The 19,856-nt window shown below is 30.3% G+C and overlaps 2 protein-coding genes across 3 annotated transcripts in view; both read right to left on the bottom strand.

Annotated features, from left to right (window-relative positions):
* Positions 1-19,856, bottom strand: part of LOC105283323 (octopamine receptor beta-2R) — a 150,155-nt gene that overhangs the window by 107,961 nt on the left and 22,338 nt on the right. The gene's annotated exons all lie outside the window — the stretch shown is intronic.
* On the bottom strand, positions 342-9,637 carry LOC105283349 (venom serine protease). Its single transcript, XM_026972517.1, has 8 exons — positions 9,020-9,637; positions 4,300-4,514; positions 3,004-3,216; positions 2,604-2,802; positions 2,146-2,340; positions 1,831-1,985; positions 771-927; positions 342-682 (listed from the first exon to the last, which is right to left on the bottom strand). Exons 1-8 carry the CDS (start codon positions 9,054-9,056, stop codon positions 657-659), a joined length of 1,197 nt encoding a protein of 398 aa, XP_026828318.1. The 5' UTR covers positions 9,057-9,637; the 3' UTR covers positions 342-656.

Genomic DNA, 19,856 nt, shown 5'->3' with positions numbered 1-19,856 from the left:
ATTATTCCTTATTTTTATTTTTTTATTCAAGATACAGTTTTTCTGAGTCAGTACAATGCTGGAAGCGAATTAAAAAGTTTTTCGAAGCAGTCACTGTACTCCAAATTCGGAATTGCCTCCAAAATCATGGACAAAACCCTTTGGATGTTCTGAACAACTATTCTGACCTCAATAAATATTCGTAACACTTTCCTTTCATCGCCAACTTGAGTTTTGGGAGTAGCCAAAATTCACACGGAACCAAATCAGGCGAATATGTGAGGTGCAATACTTTTTCTGGCAAAGAAATCGCGTACAGAAATGATTAATAAATGGGAGTAGGAATAAATTAAATAAAGACATCAAAATCAACTTTATGTATTCTTTTACGTGCCTTTCTTAAATGATAATTAGAAATTGACAAAATATATTTGCGTAAGGTTAGAGAAATATTAAGTTACATTAATATCTGTGAATATGTTAAACTATTTGTTAACATTTTCATATTATTAATATTTGTGAATACGTTGTTCTCCTTTCTCTCAAATGAATTGCTCTTCTCTCCGTACATTGAAAACCATACGGAGAGAATAGCAATTTCTTTGAGAGAAAGGAGAATAAAGTACAAATGTAAATCCACAGTCGTATCCAATATTCCTTTTCGGCATGCATGGTGTTTATTCCATTTTGCAATACTGAACACCTATAATTAAGAAAGACTATAAGGTATCTTTCTAAAGGGTGACAAAAAATTTCTTGCAGTTTTAATCTGTTCTTCTACTGATTCTTACCGCGTGTTACGTTCATTATCCAATCTATATAAGCTCCTACGCGTGTATCAACGGCGGGCTCGTCACCGGCACAACCAACACCGAAACTCGTAATACCAACTAATATCAAATTCTGAGTGGTATAATCTTGCCGTAGGACAGGTCCACCGCTATCCATCTTTGAAAAAGAATAATCATAAGAAAACTAGCGTAACTTGAGACACTTTTTGCTCAATTTTTGAATAAAATTATAATTGGGTACGTTTTAAGCCATTACTAACTAACATCCCATTTTTGAGGCACAATTTATATTACGCGTAAAATTAGGCATACAGTGAATAATGTTTACTTGAAATCCTCAGTATTTAAGGGGACACTGGAGTTATCTGTTTTACCATGAACTTTCTTCCAATCAAACTTTTGTTTGATTGCATAAAACAACAAATTCTTTCCCAATTACAATACAAATAAAAATGTTTGTCAATGACCTGGACTTAATATTAAAAACGGAAAGAATTTCGAAAATTACAGTTTTATTACCGACTTGTGGCTTGCCTGGTATGATAAAATGCTTATAATATATAAGTTGTGCAGTTTGTACAAAATAAGTAGCTATTGACAAAGAGACAGAAGGAAAGAATATAAGGAAGTTTTTAAAAGAGACTTCGGAAGTCTAAAAAAGTTTGATTGGAATAAAAATTTTGAACTTGTGTGCATCTCTAAAATCGTGACCAAGAGTAAAATAGAGCACAAGATTAGTTCCTTGATATCGTGCAAAAGGATTTTTCATTCTGTGCAACCAATGAAAAGATCTATTAAAAAAACTAACTTATTCCATCAGTAATATAGACGACTCCAGGATCCCCTTAATTTTCAAATCAATTAACGCCAATAAAAACAACTTTAATTGTTCAAAAATAATAATTCGGAACTAATAAATTATAAAAATATAAAATAACAAACATTATTTTACTATGTAATTATGTCTCTTGATCAATTAATTGACATAAATTAATATCAAAAATATCAAAAATATTAGAAATCTTTTGGAAGAATAATGTGTAAAACTCAGTTTTATTACTTGACAAGTGTCCTTTCCTGGAGTGTAAGTGCATATATGAGTGTCCATGTTTATACCGGGATAATAGTTTTCGCAGTCCACTTGACTTAATACATTCAAATCGACTTCTTGTAACGTAGACGATTTGGCGCCACCGAAATCCAATAGACCCCAGCCTGATATTAAATACGAATAGAACGAAAAATGAGATATACAACTCACAATCAATTGTATGGATCATCAATGAATATATCAAAGATATGAATAATAGCCAAAAATTACAACATTGAAAGAGAAAGAGCGCAAAAAAAAAAGTAATAGGAAACTCGTACAGACCTAGCGCTTGTACAATATCCCCACCGAATGAGTCGTGATAGTGCTGAAAAGGTAAACAAGCCGGACCGACCATAGCATTGAATTCTATGGTTCCATTGATCTTGCAAACAGCTATATCATTGTCATTATTCTGATAATAAGGATGTGTATCGCACTTGCTAATGCGAAACGGCTTGGTCGCATTCGTCTCTGTAACTGTTCACAAAGAAAAGTATGAATCGACGTGAAGTTTATACATAACAATAAGCAAAGTATGAAGTAATAGAAATAGTATTAAATATATATATATATATATATATATGTATGTATATATATATATATGTACATATATGTACATATATATGATTGGAAAAAAGAAACACAACCGCGTTATTTAATTTCAGTCTATTGTAGTAATAAATTGCGGCGCTTATCTAAATTTTTTAATATTACTTAGATCTACATATTTTAATGATTACCTGTATTAACATCATGTTCACCAACAACAACGAAAATATTACTAATATTTCTTCTTTCTAGACAATGGGCAGCCGTTATTACATGCTGGTTGGATATTATGGTTGCACCACAGTACAACACTTTCATGGAATTATCGTAAAGCCCAGCCATCATAGGATATTCATTTACTCCAGTTTCTGAACCGCCTACTATTCTTGTCTAACAGCATATCGACAAACATTAGATGTACAAGTAAATAACTTATTTTATCAAATTTGCCAAAAAGTAATCTAATTGTATTTTTATGTCATTTTTTAGTGTGATGACGCTGACATAGTTCTACCAAAAGCGATGTATGACATGTCAAGATGAAGATGACAGATGTAGCGTTTCAGGAAAGTGTGCAAAACTTTAACTCACAGGATTTTTCCAACCGCACTTGCAATCGTATTTATTAAATGATTTTTCTGCTTCAACTTGGCATAAAAATTTACCGCCCTCTGTCCAATACGGTGTATCCAGTGTTATAGTGACGTTCGTTCCTTCTACGGTAAAAGTACCGTTGCCACAATACTTGTGCGCATTTTGTCCAGCAAATTGTATAGAAAGATAGTCTTCAGAGCAGTCGCTGCTCTTTAAATTAATACAGTAAATTATTTGTTGTATTTATATCGACTAATTGCTTATTGGTAATAATTATTAATGTGGACATCATATTTAGATTATTCAGATTTGGTTTAAGGAGGTAAACTAAGTTTAGAAATGTTTATAATAATTAGCAAAAGATGGAAAAGGAGGGAAAAGTGGAAGAAAAAGAAAAAATATATATACAGATAGTGTCCTCAAAGGTTCCGATCAGACTTTGAGATCTTGTAGGAAGTTTAATTTTGAACAAAACATTTCCTATAAACATGGATCAAAACTCCTCCCTTAAGAAATTAGCGCCCAAAAACTTTTAAAATCACGTTTTATCAATATATTCGTGTAAATATCTAGGAAAGTATGTCCAAAAGTATCGAAACCAAAGTTGCAGACAGTTAAATTATCTTTCAAAGAGACCGAAATATTTTTATTATTACGTTTCATAGGTCTTGAGATAACCAGTTCTAAATACACCAAAAAAGTGTATTATTTTTTTTATAAAACTAAACATTTTACTTTTCTAACCCTAATCCTAATCTTTTCGGTATTTACTATTATTATTATTAGCATATTGTACTATTATTAGCATATTGTACTCATTCTCACATGTTGTTTAGATATTATGGGTGAACATATTTAGTAAGGTTTATTTTGTAATAAATACTTAGTAATTAGTTTATAAATTTCTAATAAACAACGGACGATGGCTAAAACCTTCTGTGGGTTACTCAGGAGAGTAATCTTTGTAATATATGTCGAAGTCAAGTTTTTGCTTGGCGTGGACAGCTGAAAATTCATGCAAGACCATTAAAATTCTTTTGTTACTTACTTATTAATAAACAATGACCGCCGTCTAAAACCTTCTGAAGGTCACTCAGGAGGATAACCTCTATAATATATGTCAAAGTCAAGGTCATTGGCGTTGTATCTCTAACAGTAAATAATTACCAGAAAGTTTTTGTTCAGAATTAAATTTCCTGCAAGATCTCAAAGTCTGGTCGGAATGTTTGGAGACACCCTGTATATATATTGTGTATATATATATAAATTTCGAAAAATATTTATGCAACTTACTGGTAGTATATTAACGCTGCAATTTATTTTGAGAGGAGAAGCACTCATCAGCTGCCATTTGCATTGATTTCCGCCTTGGTAGGAGTTAGGAAACCCAGGATTGGCCACACGCTTTATTTCTCCAGGTGTCAAAGTTTCATAATAATTGCAGCCGGCCGCTCTAACACCGCTCAGCATCATGAAAGATAGCAGTAAGCCAAATAAAATTGCCCTGACTGAGATGAGATAAATAAGTTGTGTTATCATTGCATGTGCAATGTTCGTGCAGTAAAATTCTCATCCGACGAAAATAATGTTTCGGGTATACAACATATGCAGTTGATAATGCTTACGAACAAGACTTAACGTCTTCATAAACGCGTATCATTGTATAATTGTACAACGAAGAGTGCAGTCTATTGTGTTTACTGCGTTAATAAATTTTAAACATTTTTACAGCCACAATAAAAATAAATAAAAATACAGGGTTGCGACGAAGCGCTTACTTTTGAATACGTTTGATCTTTTACTTTTTAATAATTTTAACATCTCTTTTTTTCTCTTCTCGTGCAAATAAATAAATGTTTCTGTGCTTTCATAATTTTGAATCAAATCATAAAACACTGCCAACACATATAAAATACAAACAAGACAAAAAATATCTTTTTATATACATATATTATTTTTATTATATTTTTCTTATATTATATATAATTTAACTAATATGAATTGTCTTTACGATTTGCACAAATTACCGCGATATATCATATCAGTATTTATATTATTATATTTCTTTCAACTTAGCTGATATCTAAATTCTAAAACTTTTTAATGAGAGAGCATTATTTATTATTTATTGCAATTTACTCACATATATTACAGAAATGATCCAAAAATTATTTTGATATCACTTGTTACACATTCTGCGTCTTTTAATATTAGCAACATTTGAAATACCTGTTTCTGCACGCATGTTACATTTATCAAAATATTCCCTGGCGTTTCAAGAAGTTAACTTGCCGTTCTGACAAACAACCATGCTGCATAATGGGCGTGCGTGTCTGCTTTTATTCTGACATAAAGATAAAGTAAACATGAAACTGATAGTATCTTACATGTCTTATCTCATCATGGTCACAGCTTGCGAATAGATTTGCTGTATTAAACGCGAATATCTTCGCAAAGTAACATAAGTATATATACTGTCCCTTGTGTTTGACGAGACATTTCAAATCATCGAAGTCATTTCATGAGTGAAGTGTTTTATGAACGATGTTATTTTCTCGTAGAAGGAAAAAGAAATTCAAGGAATAGAATATAATATTTTTCTTATAAGGTAATTGTTAATCCGGCAATCAACAGTGAATATCTCAGTTTTTCGATCGTTTCTGTAAATTTGAGTAAATAAATTTGAGTAAATAATAAATAATATTCTCTCATTAAAAATTTTTTTAGCATTTACATATTGGCTAAGTTAAAATAAACATAATAATATAAGTAATATGAGTTTTAAAAAATGAAATGAATCACGTGCAGACTAAAACCTTTAAAATATAAGATCTTATATAATTATTGCTTCTAAAAATTTACAAAATAGCTACAATGTACCAGTTTTAATTATATTAATATATATGATATATAAGATATCGGATGTGATATTAGAAAACAAAGAATAAAAGGATAATAAATTAGTGAAAATGATGAAATAATTAGTAAAAGAGATAAAATAAAAACAAATTACTAACTATGTATATTTTGTCTTGTAAATGTAGTATAAAAGAAATGCATGCTAACTTCGTAATACAAATTTATGCATATGTATATAATCATAACAATATATTAGCGTATATTTATAATATATATTATATTATCATATAATAGTGTGTATATGAATAAATTTTCTAACAGACTTTTCACATCATTTTAATAGGCAATGCAATGTGTGTATACACGTAATAATATTATCGTATATTTATTATATAAGTACGCGAGGCACACGTACACACGCGCGCGCGTGCGCGCATACACGCGTACGCATAATTATCTCAAAATATGCCATGTATGTTCTACATTACTTGCAATTATCATAGCGATAAAACTCGACAAGTTATTTCTATCGAATATGTTCTACGACTCTTTGCATTTATTATAATAACCATCATTAAATTTATCTCTCAAGGAAAGTTAAAGGACGAACCCGCATGCATCATTTAACTATTATTAACTTGTGATATAGATCTGTTTATTCTTATTTATTATTATCTATTATTTCTTATTATTAATATTATGTACTATTATCTATCTTTATTATTATTACATATTTATTATTTATAGTACATTTATATCAAATTCTTTTAATTTCTTAGGTTTTAGTCATTTTTATATAACAAAAAATGGTTTTTTTTACTTTTCTTGCTTTACATATCTTGTCTGGTTGAGATTTTACTATATAAATCGGGAAACTATAAGAGTGTATAGTTATGCATATTTATTTATTTCTTTGAAAAGAATTATTAGAATTATTAAAAGATAAAAGATCAAGTATTAGTTGTATGATATAGAATAAAATTCCTGGTTTGATATTGTTGCGCATTATATTTTTATTTATTTCGATTATAAATATACTATGACTGATAAAAAAAGAGAACCCTATTTTACACGTTTATGTTTCAAATATTATAAAAGATCACAAAACTGGCGATATATTTTTCGTTGGGAAAATTCATTATTCATTTAATTTCAGATAAGATTTTTCTTTTTATTTTCTTTAGATTTACTTTTTCCTCAGTTTTTAAAAACATTTTGCTTAAGACTAGGACAAAAAAGGGATCACTATCTCAACTAAAAATGCTGTTTGTTGATTGAAATATCTTCTCTATAATTAGCGAAATTATACTGTATTTTGTTTAGTTTCTGGTATGATTGTGTAATGCGCATTTGTTTCAGTCGCTCACTATTCCTCCTAATTGAGAAAGTTTGTGCGTGAAGATGGAAAATAAACTTGCACATAAGTCCGAAAATTAATTGCGAAAGATATTATACAGAAAAAGGATTCTTTTCAAAGAGAAATATAGCAGTAAAATTCTAAATAAGCAAGACCCAAGTGTGAAAAAGACAAAAGCTGTGAAAATAGTTTCGGGAGACAGGTTCTATTGCAGGCAGCAGAAAAATGAAGAAATCGAGTGACTACTGATCGAGATAACTCTCGTATTGTACGAAAAATTAAAGAAAAACCATGTTTAACAGTACGAGCCATTCAAGAGAACCTCCAGCTAAATATATCGCATAAAAACATTCGGTGAAGGCTCCGGGAAGCGCATACGGAAAGTCGATTTGGAAGAAAGCTTTTTATCAGTAAAGCTCTTTACCAATAAACGGATTAGAATAAAGCGTCTGGAGTTTGCAAAAGAATATACAGAATTGCCACTTGATTTTTGAAGAAAGGTTCTGTGCGCTGACAAGAGTAAATTTGAGCTATTCGACCGGAAGACACAGCTCAAAAACGGACAAAGGAGTGTCAAGAAAAACCAGGTGGGAATATCAAGAGCTTCACTTGCAGTAAATTATGAAGTACGTAGAAAGCAAATCATGATTTGGATTAAAATTTGGTTTGTTTTAATTTGTGTTACTTTTCTTGGCTAGAAATAAGGAATGTAGTCAAAATCAATGACTGTGCTGACGGCAAATGTAGACATTGACATGCTCTGACATTGAAAATCTGGAGGCACCATTGCTTTGAAACAGATTAGAAGACAATTTCATTTTCAACAAAACAAATATCCGAGGCTATACGATGAAAAGTATTCATGTTCTTCAAATCGAACAGAGTAAAACTTTTCGATTGGCTTTTCTAGAATCACCCGATTTTAATCCCATGAAAAAATACTTATGGTCGATTTTAAATGAGAAGATCGATAAAATTGAGATAACCAGCAAGGGGAAAATTATTTCGCGGCGCTTAAAAAGACTTCGGAGGGACTAGACGAGAAATATCTTCGAAATTTTATGGAGAATGCATCAAGACGAATCCAAGTGATCAAGGTAAAGAGAGCCACATTAAATATCAGCTTTGGTTTTTTTATTTCTTCTGAACTTCTCATTTCTGAAAATTAAATACGGTTTCTTTTTTTTGTCCTAATATTCAAGAAACTTTTTTTCAAAAAAGAAATGCTCAAAAAATAATCGGAAGAAAATATTATTTTCTTGTTCTGTGAATATTGTAATAGAATTAAGTTAATAAAGAATCACTTGAGAGCCGAAAGTATTCAAAATTGTTTTATTTTTCTCATGGTTTTCTGCAGACAAAAATTTACAAAATGTGATCTCTTTTTCTTTATCAGTCATTGTACGGCATATCTTTTTTTATTGCAACACAGAATATTACTATTTTATTGTAAAGTTTGATGTAGGTATGTAAAATATACATAATCAACAGTGCGAGTAAACCAGCAGGACAAATAAAATTTCTAATGCTTTCTTCCTTTTTGTTTCAATAATTTCATTTGATGTCGCCAACTTTTACGTTTATTTTATATAAGAATTTACCAGCAAAAAGTTTTGTAATCTTAATTTTTTTATATGATTTTAATATGATACCTTCATCTGGTAAAAAATGTTTTAATACAGGACAGCGAATTAATAAAAATTATATCATCAACATAAATGGTTTTCGCGGAAATTTGAAACAGCTTGCAGTTGATTCTATTGACGTTGCTACTTGATACTCTGAATTTTTACGTACACTCCATGCACCAGTAGAACTTCCAATGGAACTCCATAGTGTTCAGAACTCTTCTGTGCAGCGTAACAAGAGTAACTTTCGCAAATGATCAAACGAGTGGCTTGCACACTAAATGAAGTGTATCACTCGTCATACGTTTCCTTATGTACGAAATGCACAAAAGCGCTATTGTCTCCCCGTGTACGTAGGGGATCGAGTGCCCTATTATTTTGCATGTTTCTACGATAACGCGGCCAGGAATACTCGTTTCTGATATCACCCCGGAAGCATGGAAATATCCATGGTTCCGTTGTCTTCCTATTTTCGCACATGTATAATAATAATACGCAAAAATGGCGATTCCTAGAAATACGGTAAATTGATGGATGGTTGACGGTAGCAACATTTTATCGGATACCGAATGTCAAGCGGAAGTTGAGAAACTTAAATTGCACTCAGGCAGAGAAGATATAATACACTAGCATACGACAAAAAGAATCGAAAGAAAAATTGAGAATACGGAAGAAAAATTTGCATGATTGCTTGAGATCTGAAATTTGAAATTTAAAAATCGAATTGGCGTTGAAAGCGAAGCAGAATTAAAGGATAGGACTGAATGAAAGACACTGCAAACAAAATGACGACCTTCGTTGTTGAATTTTGATTTGTAATTTTTTGACCACCTAAACAGAACGTTCACATACATAATGCGTAATCTGGCGAAATGTAACAGAAATAGGAATTCAAATTTCATTTCGTTCTTAAAACATTTAATGAATATCAAATGTTTCAATTTTCCAACTGCACTTCCTTTGTGATCTTTATTAAATATTTTGTAATAAAATATTAAATATTTTACATAATCTTCTTTTTGTTTTTTTTGCATTTGTTTTACATAAAGTTTTGATCATTATTCTGATAATGCTTTTAATAAACAATCTTACTGAAATACATTACAATTTAATTTAAAGGAACTATAAAAAGGTGTTACTAAACTCTTTATTTTTCAAATTACTTTTCTCAGAAATTCATGTGGAAAGACCTTCGTCCTATATTTTTCACTCATGTTATTTCAAAAGTCGTTTTCGTATTATGTATAATTATCTTCTTATTAATTATTAGTTATTAGTATAATAATTATCTCTTTTCAGTTGCATTGACATTTTCATTTTTATTTATATATAATTTTGTTCTTATATTTTATAATGTATGTTGGCATTTCATATCTTTTCACAGTTATTTTAGTAATGCCCTAATAAGTAGATAAAGAAATAAGTAACAATTTCCGTGGACTTTGTTCACTTCATTATTCTCATTAATGCGCACTTTAATATGTGTAGAGTACATACATATGATATATGTATATGTTTTATTCTAAAAACAATGTTTCAAATAGAAGAAAACATTACAATAATATTTTTATTTAGGAGCAGTACGTTTTCAGTAATTGAAAAGACAATGATTATCTAGCGTCGCATTACATTAGGATGGAGATTAATTATATCTGGTACAAAAGCTTTTTCGAGGATTTTTTTCTCAATAGATATCTCCTAAAGTCATTCTATTTGGGGAAATAAACGTCGTGTAAAATGTGAGCTCAATCAGATAACGGAAACACGTGGCACAATCCTGTTAAAGGTGAAACAAATAATTTTTTTCACGAAAAGTGGAAAAATCCGATAAAAAGAATTCTGAATAAAAGTTAAATGTTTTTATTTCTAATAAAGTTATATAGTTATTCTCAAAATTCTTTTTTTTTAATGTTACATTGCTATTATATTTCCTAGCAAACACATGAGGAAAATAAACAAAAAAATACTCTGTGAACGTAATTTTACAAATCCTTAATAAGAGATTTCTTGACGTCTGGATACTAAGTTTTATAATGTGACACGATTTCAAGATTAAATTGTTTTTCTTTTTCATTTCTCCGCAAAACTTCATAAAACTCATGCATAAGTTTAACTCCTCGTTCTGCTGTGTCATTTACAATTTTAAGCGTTTTAACAATTTCCATCTGATTCTGAAACCTTCATTCGTAGAATCTTTCTCGATAAAGTCGATATTGAAAGTTTTTTGAAGAAATGTTTCGATTGTTGTGATATAAAATGCTCAATTCCACAGTTCAAATAATTCGGAGTAGTTTTCGTATTTATTCTCAATCTTTTCGTCGATTCGTCGATCGTTGAATGTCAATAACTCTACCATTCGTCTCCTTGTTTCAATTGTAATGCCTTTATTAAAAAATCCAAGCGCTGCTAATTCTGACCAATTCTGACTAATTCTGATTTAAATATCACATTTTTATGCAATTCTAATTTTCTCTGTTTTGCTAATAATGCATGATCTTCATTTTATAAGTATTATTCATTTAATAATTTACAATCATCGAGTCAAATTGTCCCTTTTTTCTTTGATTGAAGAGAAATATCTCATCTTCTTCACTATTAAGCATTTTTAGTGTACGCGTACGTGTGCGATATCTAAAAAATCTTCTAACTTTTCGAGAAAAGTCTGCTCACGTTTTATTTGCAGTTCATTTCGCTGTTCACAAACCTTTTTGAATAATCTTTCATTCTTGATATAACGATTCTAACTTTTCAATATTTGAACTTTTTGTCGGAATTCTTGCCTTTTCTCAAAGAATCTTTGCTTTTTTTATAATTACATAAGTGAGCGTTGCAATGAAGATATAATTTCACTTTACACTTTTAATTGTTGTAAAACATTTTAATATCTTAATATTATACTTGTCCATTTGATGTAAGTTAGCACCAATAATTTAACTTTTGTCATGTCCGGGAAGTTTGATCTGCACTACTCGTTAAAACTTTTTACTGGTTCTTTTCATTAATTTCTTAACTTATCTGAACGCTCACGATATATTAATACGGCTAGATACTGTTCGTTATTCTTTCAACGGTCTCTTTTGTGAGCTGCCCTATTTGGAAGGGATGATAATGCTCAATTTGTATTTCAGTAGTCATAATACATCTAATACGAATAATTAAAAATATTAGTTTTAAATAACAAAAGAACCATACTATTTTTGAAAATATAAACTATTTCACTTAATCTTTCAGTAATTTATTTTGCCTCTATATGTCATGTCGAATTATTGAAACTTAAAAACTTCAAGTTAAATGCGTCACGGTCTTTTCATTGTCTGATCGAACTCACATTTCGCGCAATTTCTTTTTCACCAAATGGAACAACTTTAGGAGGCGTCGTGAAACGAATACAAAAGTTAAAATATTAAGTCCACCCTAATATATATACATACATACATATATACATACATATATAAAGATCGAATTGGAACGCTGAGGAAGATAATTGGGGCAACCTCATCGAGCTGGCTCTCTTACCAGGCTTATGGGTAAAGCCATAAGCCCACCCCATCTATAGTACGTCGATACCATTACTGATCGTATTGAGGAACTGATTGCCTGGTGGAGAAAGAATTGTCGGGAAAGGATACCACCTCCATCGCAGACAGGTCCAATAGTACGATCTGCAATAAACTAGGAATTCCAGAAAAGCTTCAAGAGATACAGTCACATTTATACCGAGTATCGTAATTTGCTATGGAGAATTCCCTGTTTTCTCATTTAAGCCGCATCACATCATGTGAATTGAAAGCCGAATAAAAAGTAATTTTAATGATTTTAGTAGAAAATATATATAATAAATTTTCAGTACACTCTAGTTGAAATATTTTCATAAAAAATATCCATCTTTGAGGAAGCATTAACTCTTGTTCGCCATTACATAATTTTTATCAAAAATAATCATTTGTGCAAATAATGATATTTTTATGAAGAAATAATAATTTCTTATAATAATTCGCTATAAAATGACAATTTACCGATAATGGTAAACCACATAACATTTGATAAAAATATAACGAGGAAAAGAAATTCCAACATTCAATGGGAGCAACACTTGTGAGTAACGCAAATGCAAAATTTAATCTTTCTGTAATGCAATAAGGAACAAATTTTGAATTTTGTTTAAAATTTCGTTTTAAGAATCGTTTAAAAATAAAAGGTACAGGTAAAAGAATTTTTTGTTACTCACTTTTAGTACTCACTGCGACGTTTTTAATGTATTTTATTACATTGATAAATGTTATGCTGTAATAATTTAGGCTGATAAAATATTGCTAATATATAATGGAGTATAATTGATGGGTTGCATTGTTATTCTCTGTGATTGTATTAAGTAATCTGTCAAATTGTATTATATTAATAAAAGATGTAATACTGCGTTAATAAAGTATAGCTGATTTTACATTATTGTTTTATCATAATAAATTGACTTTATTAAATTGCGTATTATATTGCTAGAAAACGTAATATTGTAATAATGAAGGATAGCCAATTGCCAACTGTTATTTTCCTTCATTAAAATGGTTTCTCAGATTATATTATGTTGTTGTAAAATAATTGATGACATAAAGAATAGCCGATTTTAAATTGTTACTTTCCTTCATAAAATTGATTTTTGCTTATATTTTATTGTTCCATTGTATTATAATACAATATATTAGGAGAATATGTAACGTCGGAATAATTTTTCTTGTTACAATAAAATTTAAATAATTATTGTTTGTTGTTGAAGTTGAATATTCAAGTCTTTTTCATGAAAGAGATTCATCAGATTACATTACATGTATTAATAGAAAATGTAACGCATTGCAGTAATAAAGTATAGTCGACTTTCAATCTTTTTTAATTAAATTTGCCATCTCTTTTATTAAATGTGTTTATGAAATCGTGTTACATTATTATAGTAAAACAAGATGAAATATTGCACTAATTCAATAATCATAATAAAAGTATGCAATATGTAAAATTGTCATTTTCTTGCCTTAAATCGACACTCGAAATTCAGATGTAAAACGTAACGCAATTCTTTTGTTTACATTAGATGAAAGTTATGCTTCCCAATTATAGCTTTCTTTTTTATATGAACGAACTTGACGAAATAAACTTCTAGTTTTCCGAAACTTCAACATACACACACCTATGTCTGTTATCGAAACTCATCTCATTCTGATAAATTGACAGATGGCTCCAGAATTTTTTATCCATTTCATCCATTTGTTATTCATCTCCGGTGAATAACAAATAACAGCTCTTTTTTGTGATACATTCAACTTTGAGTTTTTATTAAACCTGCATTTTCCCATATCGTAAAACAAAAAAATTAAAACATACAGTGAATGTAAAAATGTTCGTATACGGCAGACCTTTAAAAAAACCTTACATGTAGAAAATAAACATTAATTGGCAAATGATTATTTTTTAATATTTATTAACAACAAATAGTAAATTAATGTAATAGTATGTTTTTCAAAACTATTTTAACTAAAAAGACGTAATAATTAAAATATTTTCTCCTAATACTAAACAAAAATGAAAAATATTATTTAAATTGTATTATTTAAACGTATTAAAGGTATTCAAATAGTTGAAAAATTTAGCTCGTACGTCTTTTGTTTACATTAGGTGAAAGTTATGCTTCCCAATTATAGCTTTTGAGGAACAAATAATATTCGTCTTACTGCATTATTCAAGCAACGTGGGTCGCAAAAGCAGGAAAACAAGCGAAGAACAGCGAAAAAATTATTAGTACAATATATGTATAATCGTTGTAAATCCCTCCGGGAGATTGCTCAACTTGTCGACAAACTTCGATCGACGATTCAATCGATAAATTAATTGCTTTTGTGAAAGAAAGATTAGTTTGACTGGAAAGTCCATATCGATGTTCTTCGCAAAATTCAAACGCAATACTCTGTATTAAGAATTAATACGAAGTTTTGTGTTATCAGAAAATCCGTGTGGATTATTTTGGCAGGGTTCAAACGCAAAACTTTGTATTACTTTTTAAAATGTTATGCAGAGTTTTGCGTTTTTAAATTTCGCTAAGCAAATCGGCATGGATTTTCCAATCTACCTATAATTGTGAAAAATAAGCCGAGGGATGATCGATTATAAATTGTAAACGAAACGAACAAATGTTTTACAATCCGCCAAATAAAGATAAACCCAAAAATAAGTGGCCCAAAAAATCGGCCATATTCGAAAATACACGTTTCTATCAAGAGGCGCGGTAGTGTCTCGCGCCAAATGTAGCGCGAGAAGACAGAGTGCCACTTTTACGCGAGACGACGTTTCGAGATACGATTATCAGATCTCAATAATGGCTGATCCTTCTAATTGTAAGTAGGTTCAATGGATAGCTTGGGTTGGTGATAGAATTGTATAAACTGTGAAATAAACCATCGATTTATGGTTAAATCAGGCTAGCAAATTTGAATAAGATGTTAATTATTTGAAAAGATGGCATGTAGTAATTGTAAAAATAAATTAAATATGTATCTTTAAAGTAGTTTATTATATGTGTTATAATAATTAGTATAATCTTAATCTTTATTGAACAACATTCTTCTTGATCTTACACTTTCTCATATATAAATATATACAGGGTGTCTCGCGTAAAGTGTCACCACATCGCATACTGATTCGCTAATCTTCTTTTTTTAATATCTCAAAATTTTACGTGGTTAATTGCAAAATGATATGGGACTTTTTAATTCAACTTAACGAGATCTACCTGCTGGAGAATGATTGAACACTTTACGCGAGACACCCTGTATAAATAGATATGATTCCACTTCATTAGCAAATTTAGTTTTAACCGATCGCTCGACGTAGGAAAGATAATATATATAAATAATATATAATATAATTTATATTGTATAATAAATTTATATTATATTCTTCTTCCATGTCGTAGTTTGTATCCGAACGTCGTGACCTTTTCACATACACATGTGTTCGGGACCTACAGTTTAACGCCGGTTCCGAACGGCTATATTTATGAGAGGTTTTCTTGACAGGATACTGTCGGTGATTTGCCTTTACCTTCCGAGAGAACGAGTGTACAATTGAACACTACATTAATTATTAGACACCCCATAGTTTATGTACTTCACCAAATTTTGTTATGTAAGTTAGATTGTAAGGAAATTATTATAATCTTTAGATTATAAGTATTTAAATACTAAGGCAATTAACACATTGATTCGGTTTAGCAGCGCCAAGCATTTTAAAAAAGTTTTTATATAAAGATTTGCACAAATACTTTTTGCACTCGCAATTTGAAGGCAATAATTTGAACCTTCTTTACATGTAATATCTTTTACTCTTTATATTTTTTATTATCGTAATCTTTTAAATCTCTTCATATTTTCAGTTACCCAGATTTTCAAATATTTTTTTCACCTACAATACGCAACAGAAATGCGAACTAGTTACGTCTGAATTTATCTTTTAATGTAAACCCAGGTCACGTATCTGGTGAAAAGCACGGAAACGAAGCTGCAAAGATCAGCTTTGAGAATCAACGTGTCAACCCCACAAGGGATTTTACTTATCGAACACGTTAGCATTTCTCAGCAAGTGGTCTCGGTAAATATATTACATGGCTTACTTTGCACTTACTGCTAACCCGCCTTTTATAAAAAGTTCCACTACGATGTGTTATATGTATAATTGTATATGATCACCATATCATTATATCATATATATATATATATATATATATATATATATATATATATATAATCATCAACAAACAGTGATGCTGATTAATCGAGATTAATTTATTAAAAGTAATGATTGTATTACAAATTTTCCTTAAGAAAAATTAGAATAGTTATTTCTTATTCTCTTTTACAAACAAATTTTGACTATTTGAGAGATACACTCGCGAACATAGATATATTTCTGTAAATATTGATATATTGGGATATTTGTTTCATTTTTTAGTGTTTTTAAATATATTATTATATTTAAAACTAATGAAAAAGCGAGACGAATATATGTTACAATCCAATATATTATTATTATATTTAATATATTATTATATAATTATAAAAAATATTTATACTTATATAAAATATTTAAAATATTATTATATTTAAACACTCAACAAAAATAAATATATGTAACTGTCCAATAGCTATCGTCGCCTCAATTTTTTCAATCTGTTGAAAATTTTAAACGAACATTTATTATTCGTAAATCCGATTTAAAAATTGTAAGCAAACATTTCCTACTCATCTAATTTTATTCTCTTGTTGACAATTGTGTCCCGTGAAAATGGGACTTCTGGCTGTTAATAGATTAAATGGCAGCAGGCAAAGGCAAACATTTCTAACGCACATATATTTCAACTGGAACTCATTGCATTCCGTCGCGTACGTCTGTACATTTTATACGTCCAATTTCCAGCATACACAGAAATGACCACCGGTCTCCTCTCGCTAAGCGGGACTGGCCGACGCACATTTTCCTAAATATACATCACGTACATACATACAATACGTATACATACATACATACGTTATTGCCGTGTGCGATACTGGTTGCCGGCTAAATTGATGTACCTGGACCTCTTTCATATCGCGCGGAACAAAAGCGACGAAAAGGGGAAGACCCTCCGCAATTTCCACCGCATTAAAGCGGTTTATTAATTAACGTCCCGCAGACTTATTAGAACACCTAGTGCCACCCCCGACGAATGTCCTCTGACACTGCCGTTCGTCTGACACGGTGCAAGAGTGGCATGAAAATATAATGCGCTTAATGCACGATGTTTGTAACAGCCGGCGCGTACGTTGGAGCTATCACGGGTCGCATTATGTTGAAAATGAACAGTGGGGGCTGCTAACGTGAACTATGAAATTCAGAGAGCGCATTGAATCATATCGGCAGCTCGCGTGGAAATTTCAGCGAGCATAAGCACCGTGAATCAATATGAACACGTTAATTAATCAGTATTAATGCGCGCGTTGTCATGACCGATCTGATTTTTTCGCGCAACTGATTGAATTACATCTGATTGCTACGGTTTCCCCGGCGCAAGTGAGCCAACTTTAATTCTATTATGTTGTAGCAGTGTTCGATTGTAAAAATAATTGTTCAGTTAATTGCTTGGTAGATATATAAAATGGAACGATTTATTTATTTAAACGAATAATATTTTTCGTTTTTTTGAGATGATCGTGTTCCAGTGTTATTATAATATTTGGTCGAATAAATATCGTTTTTTGTATAAACTGATTTGCTTTCGCGATGAAAAATCTCCACAACTTTTTTATTATTCAATCACACTTCAATCCATTCCAATTCGAGTAGCATCCTATTTATTATGAGAAATGTTACAATTACTATCTGCAAGAATTTTCGTTGATGTGATACGCAAATATTACAAAATCTAAATACCTCACGATAATAATATTATATTATTCGAATGATTTTGTATATAGTTAATCCACTAAGTCAGTATCTTCCTTTGGGATATAGCTTTTACAATGAATAAAATTATATAGACAATGAATAAAATATATGATACTTACTTAAAATTCTCAGGACCTAATTTGTAAATCAATTGATGTTTAATTATTACAATAGAAAGAGTAATAATCAATATATTATTAAAACATATAAAATTACTAAATATATTATTATATGTTATTAAAATAAAAAAATATAATGAATCATATTTGTTTATTACAAAAATTTTATAATATAATCTTTTGTATATATATGAGATCATGCACGCATGCCAGTGCACGAAACTTAAAAACGGCGCCAAGTGTGACATTCGAAATATTTTGTACCAAAGGAAATCACAATTCATCTTTCCTTCCTGTTGCTTCTTCCGCCAACTCTCCTCCTTTCTTTTCATATTCTGTCTTGACTTGTCCGTTGGTGCGAGCGAATGTTAATTTCCCCCGGGGAAAGTCTAATTTATTACGCTTTTCACAAGCAAGCACAGTCGGTTATGTCGATGCATCCTTAACTGAAAGCAGGGCGAGAGAAAGGAAACGCACGAAGCGAGGAACGCTTGGGAATGAAAGGAAGAAAATGCAGTTCTGACTAAGGCATCCGCCGCAAATATAATTCAAAGCTCTTCCGTATGCCGCCCGAGTGACTTTCTGTAATAACATTGTGGGAACGTTTTAATAATACCGGACAAGGCTAAATTCGCCGTATATAATTATACCGTGTAGATTTAATACTTCGGGCAATTCGTTCATGTCGTGAAGACTGAAAATCATATTCATTTTGAGTGAAAGACAATTTCTCGACCTCAGTGTTAAATATGCTTGATACATTAATATGTTTGATACATTAATAACTTCATAATTATGCAGCTCATAATTATATAAAAATTATGAGATATTGCGTACGTATGTGTGCGCGTAATCTTATAATTTATACATACAATAAAGGTGATTAGAGCTGACTCTTCTCTACTATATAATTACCGAAAATATACAACTTTTATCAAATTTCTTCACATGGCTGATAAAAATGTATAACAAAAAATATTTAATTACATTACCTTTCAATTTATACAAAATTTACATATTTTTAGCTAGTGATTAAAGAGTTCTCAAATATTAAAAAATCGACTTTTACGTATTTAAAATCAAATAGATATTTAAGTCTTTGCAAAACTGGAGGATAATTTTGATGTTTATATTTCTCTGGATTTTATACGTTGATTTAACCATAATACGGGAGCTACAGGTGAAAATTATTAATCATGCAATATAAAGTAAATATGTACAAGCTTCATCCACACATTTAGACAGCTAGTGATAAAGCTGAGTTCGTGTAACTATTTATTTGTGTGCTTATCCGGTTGTTTATTCATTCGTTTGCGAACAGAACCAATTGAAAACGGCTGAATGAATCTGTTTGAAATTTTAATGATAAATGCAGTACGTTATTACACACCGTTATGTTATATTATACTTTGCTAATAAAATTTT

The sequence above is a fragment of the Ooceraea biroi genome, chromosome 1 (assembly GCF_003672135.1).
Source record: "Ooceraea biroi isolate clonal line C1 chromosome 1, Obir_v5.4, whole genome shotgun sequence".
Taxonomy (NCBI): domain Eukaryota; kingdom Metazoa; phylum Arthropoda; class Insecta; order Hymenoptera; family Formicidae; genus Ooceraea; species Ooceraea biroi.
The sequence above is the reverse complement of the archived record's forward strand: the minus strand, read 5'-3'. Positions and strand labels throughout refer to the sequence as shown.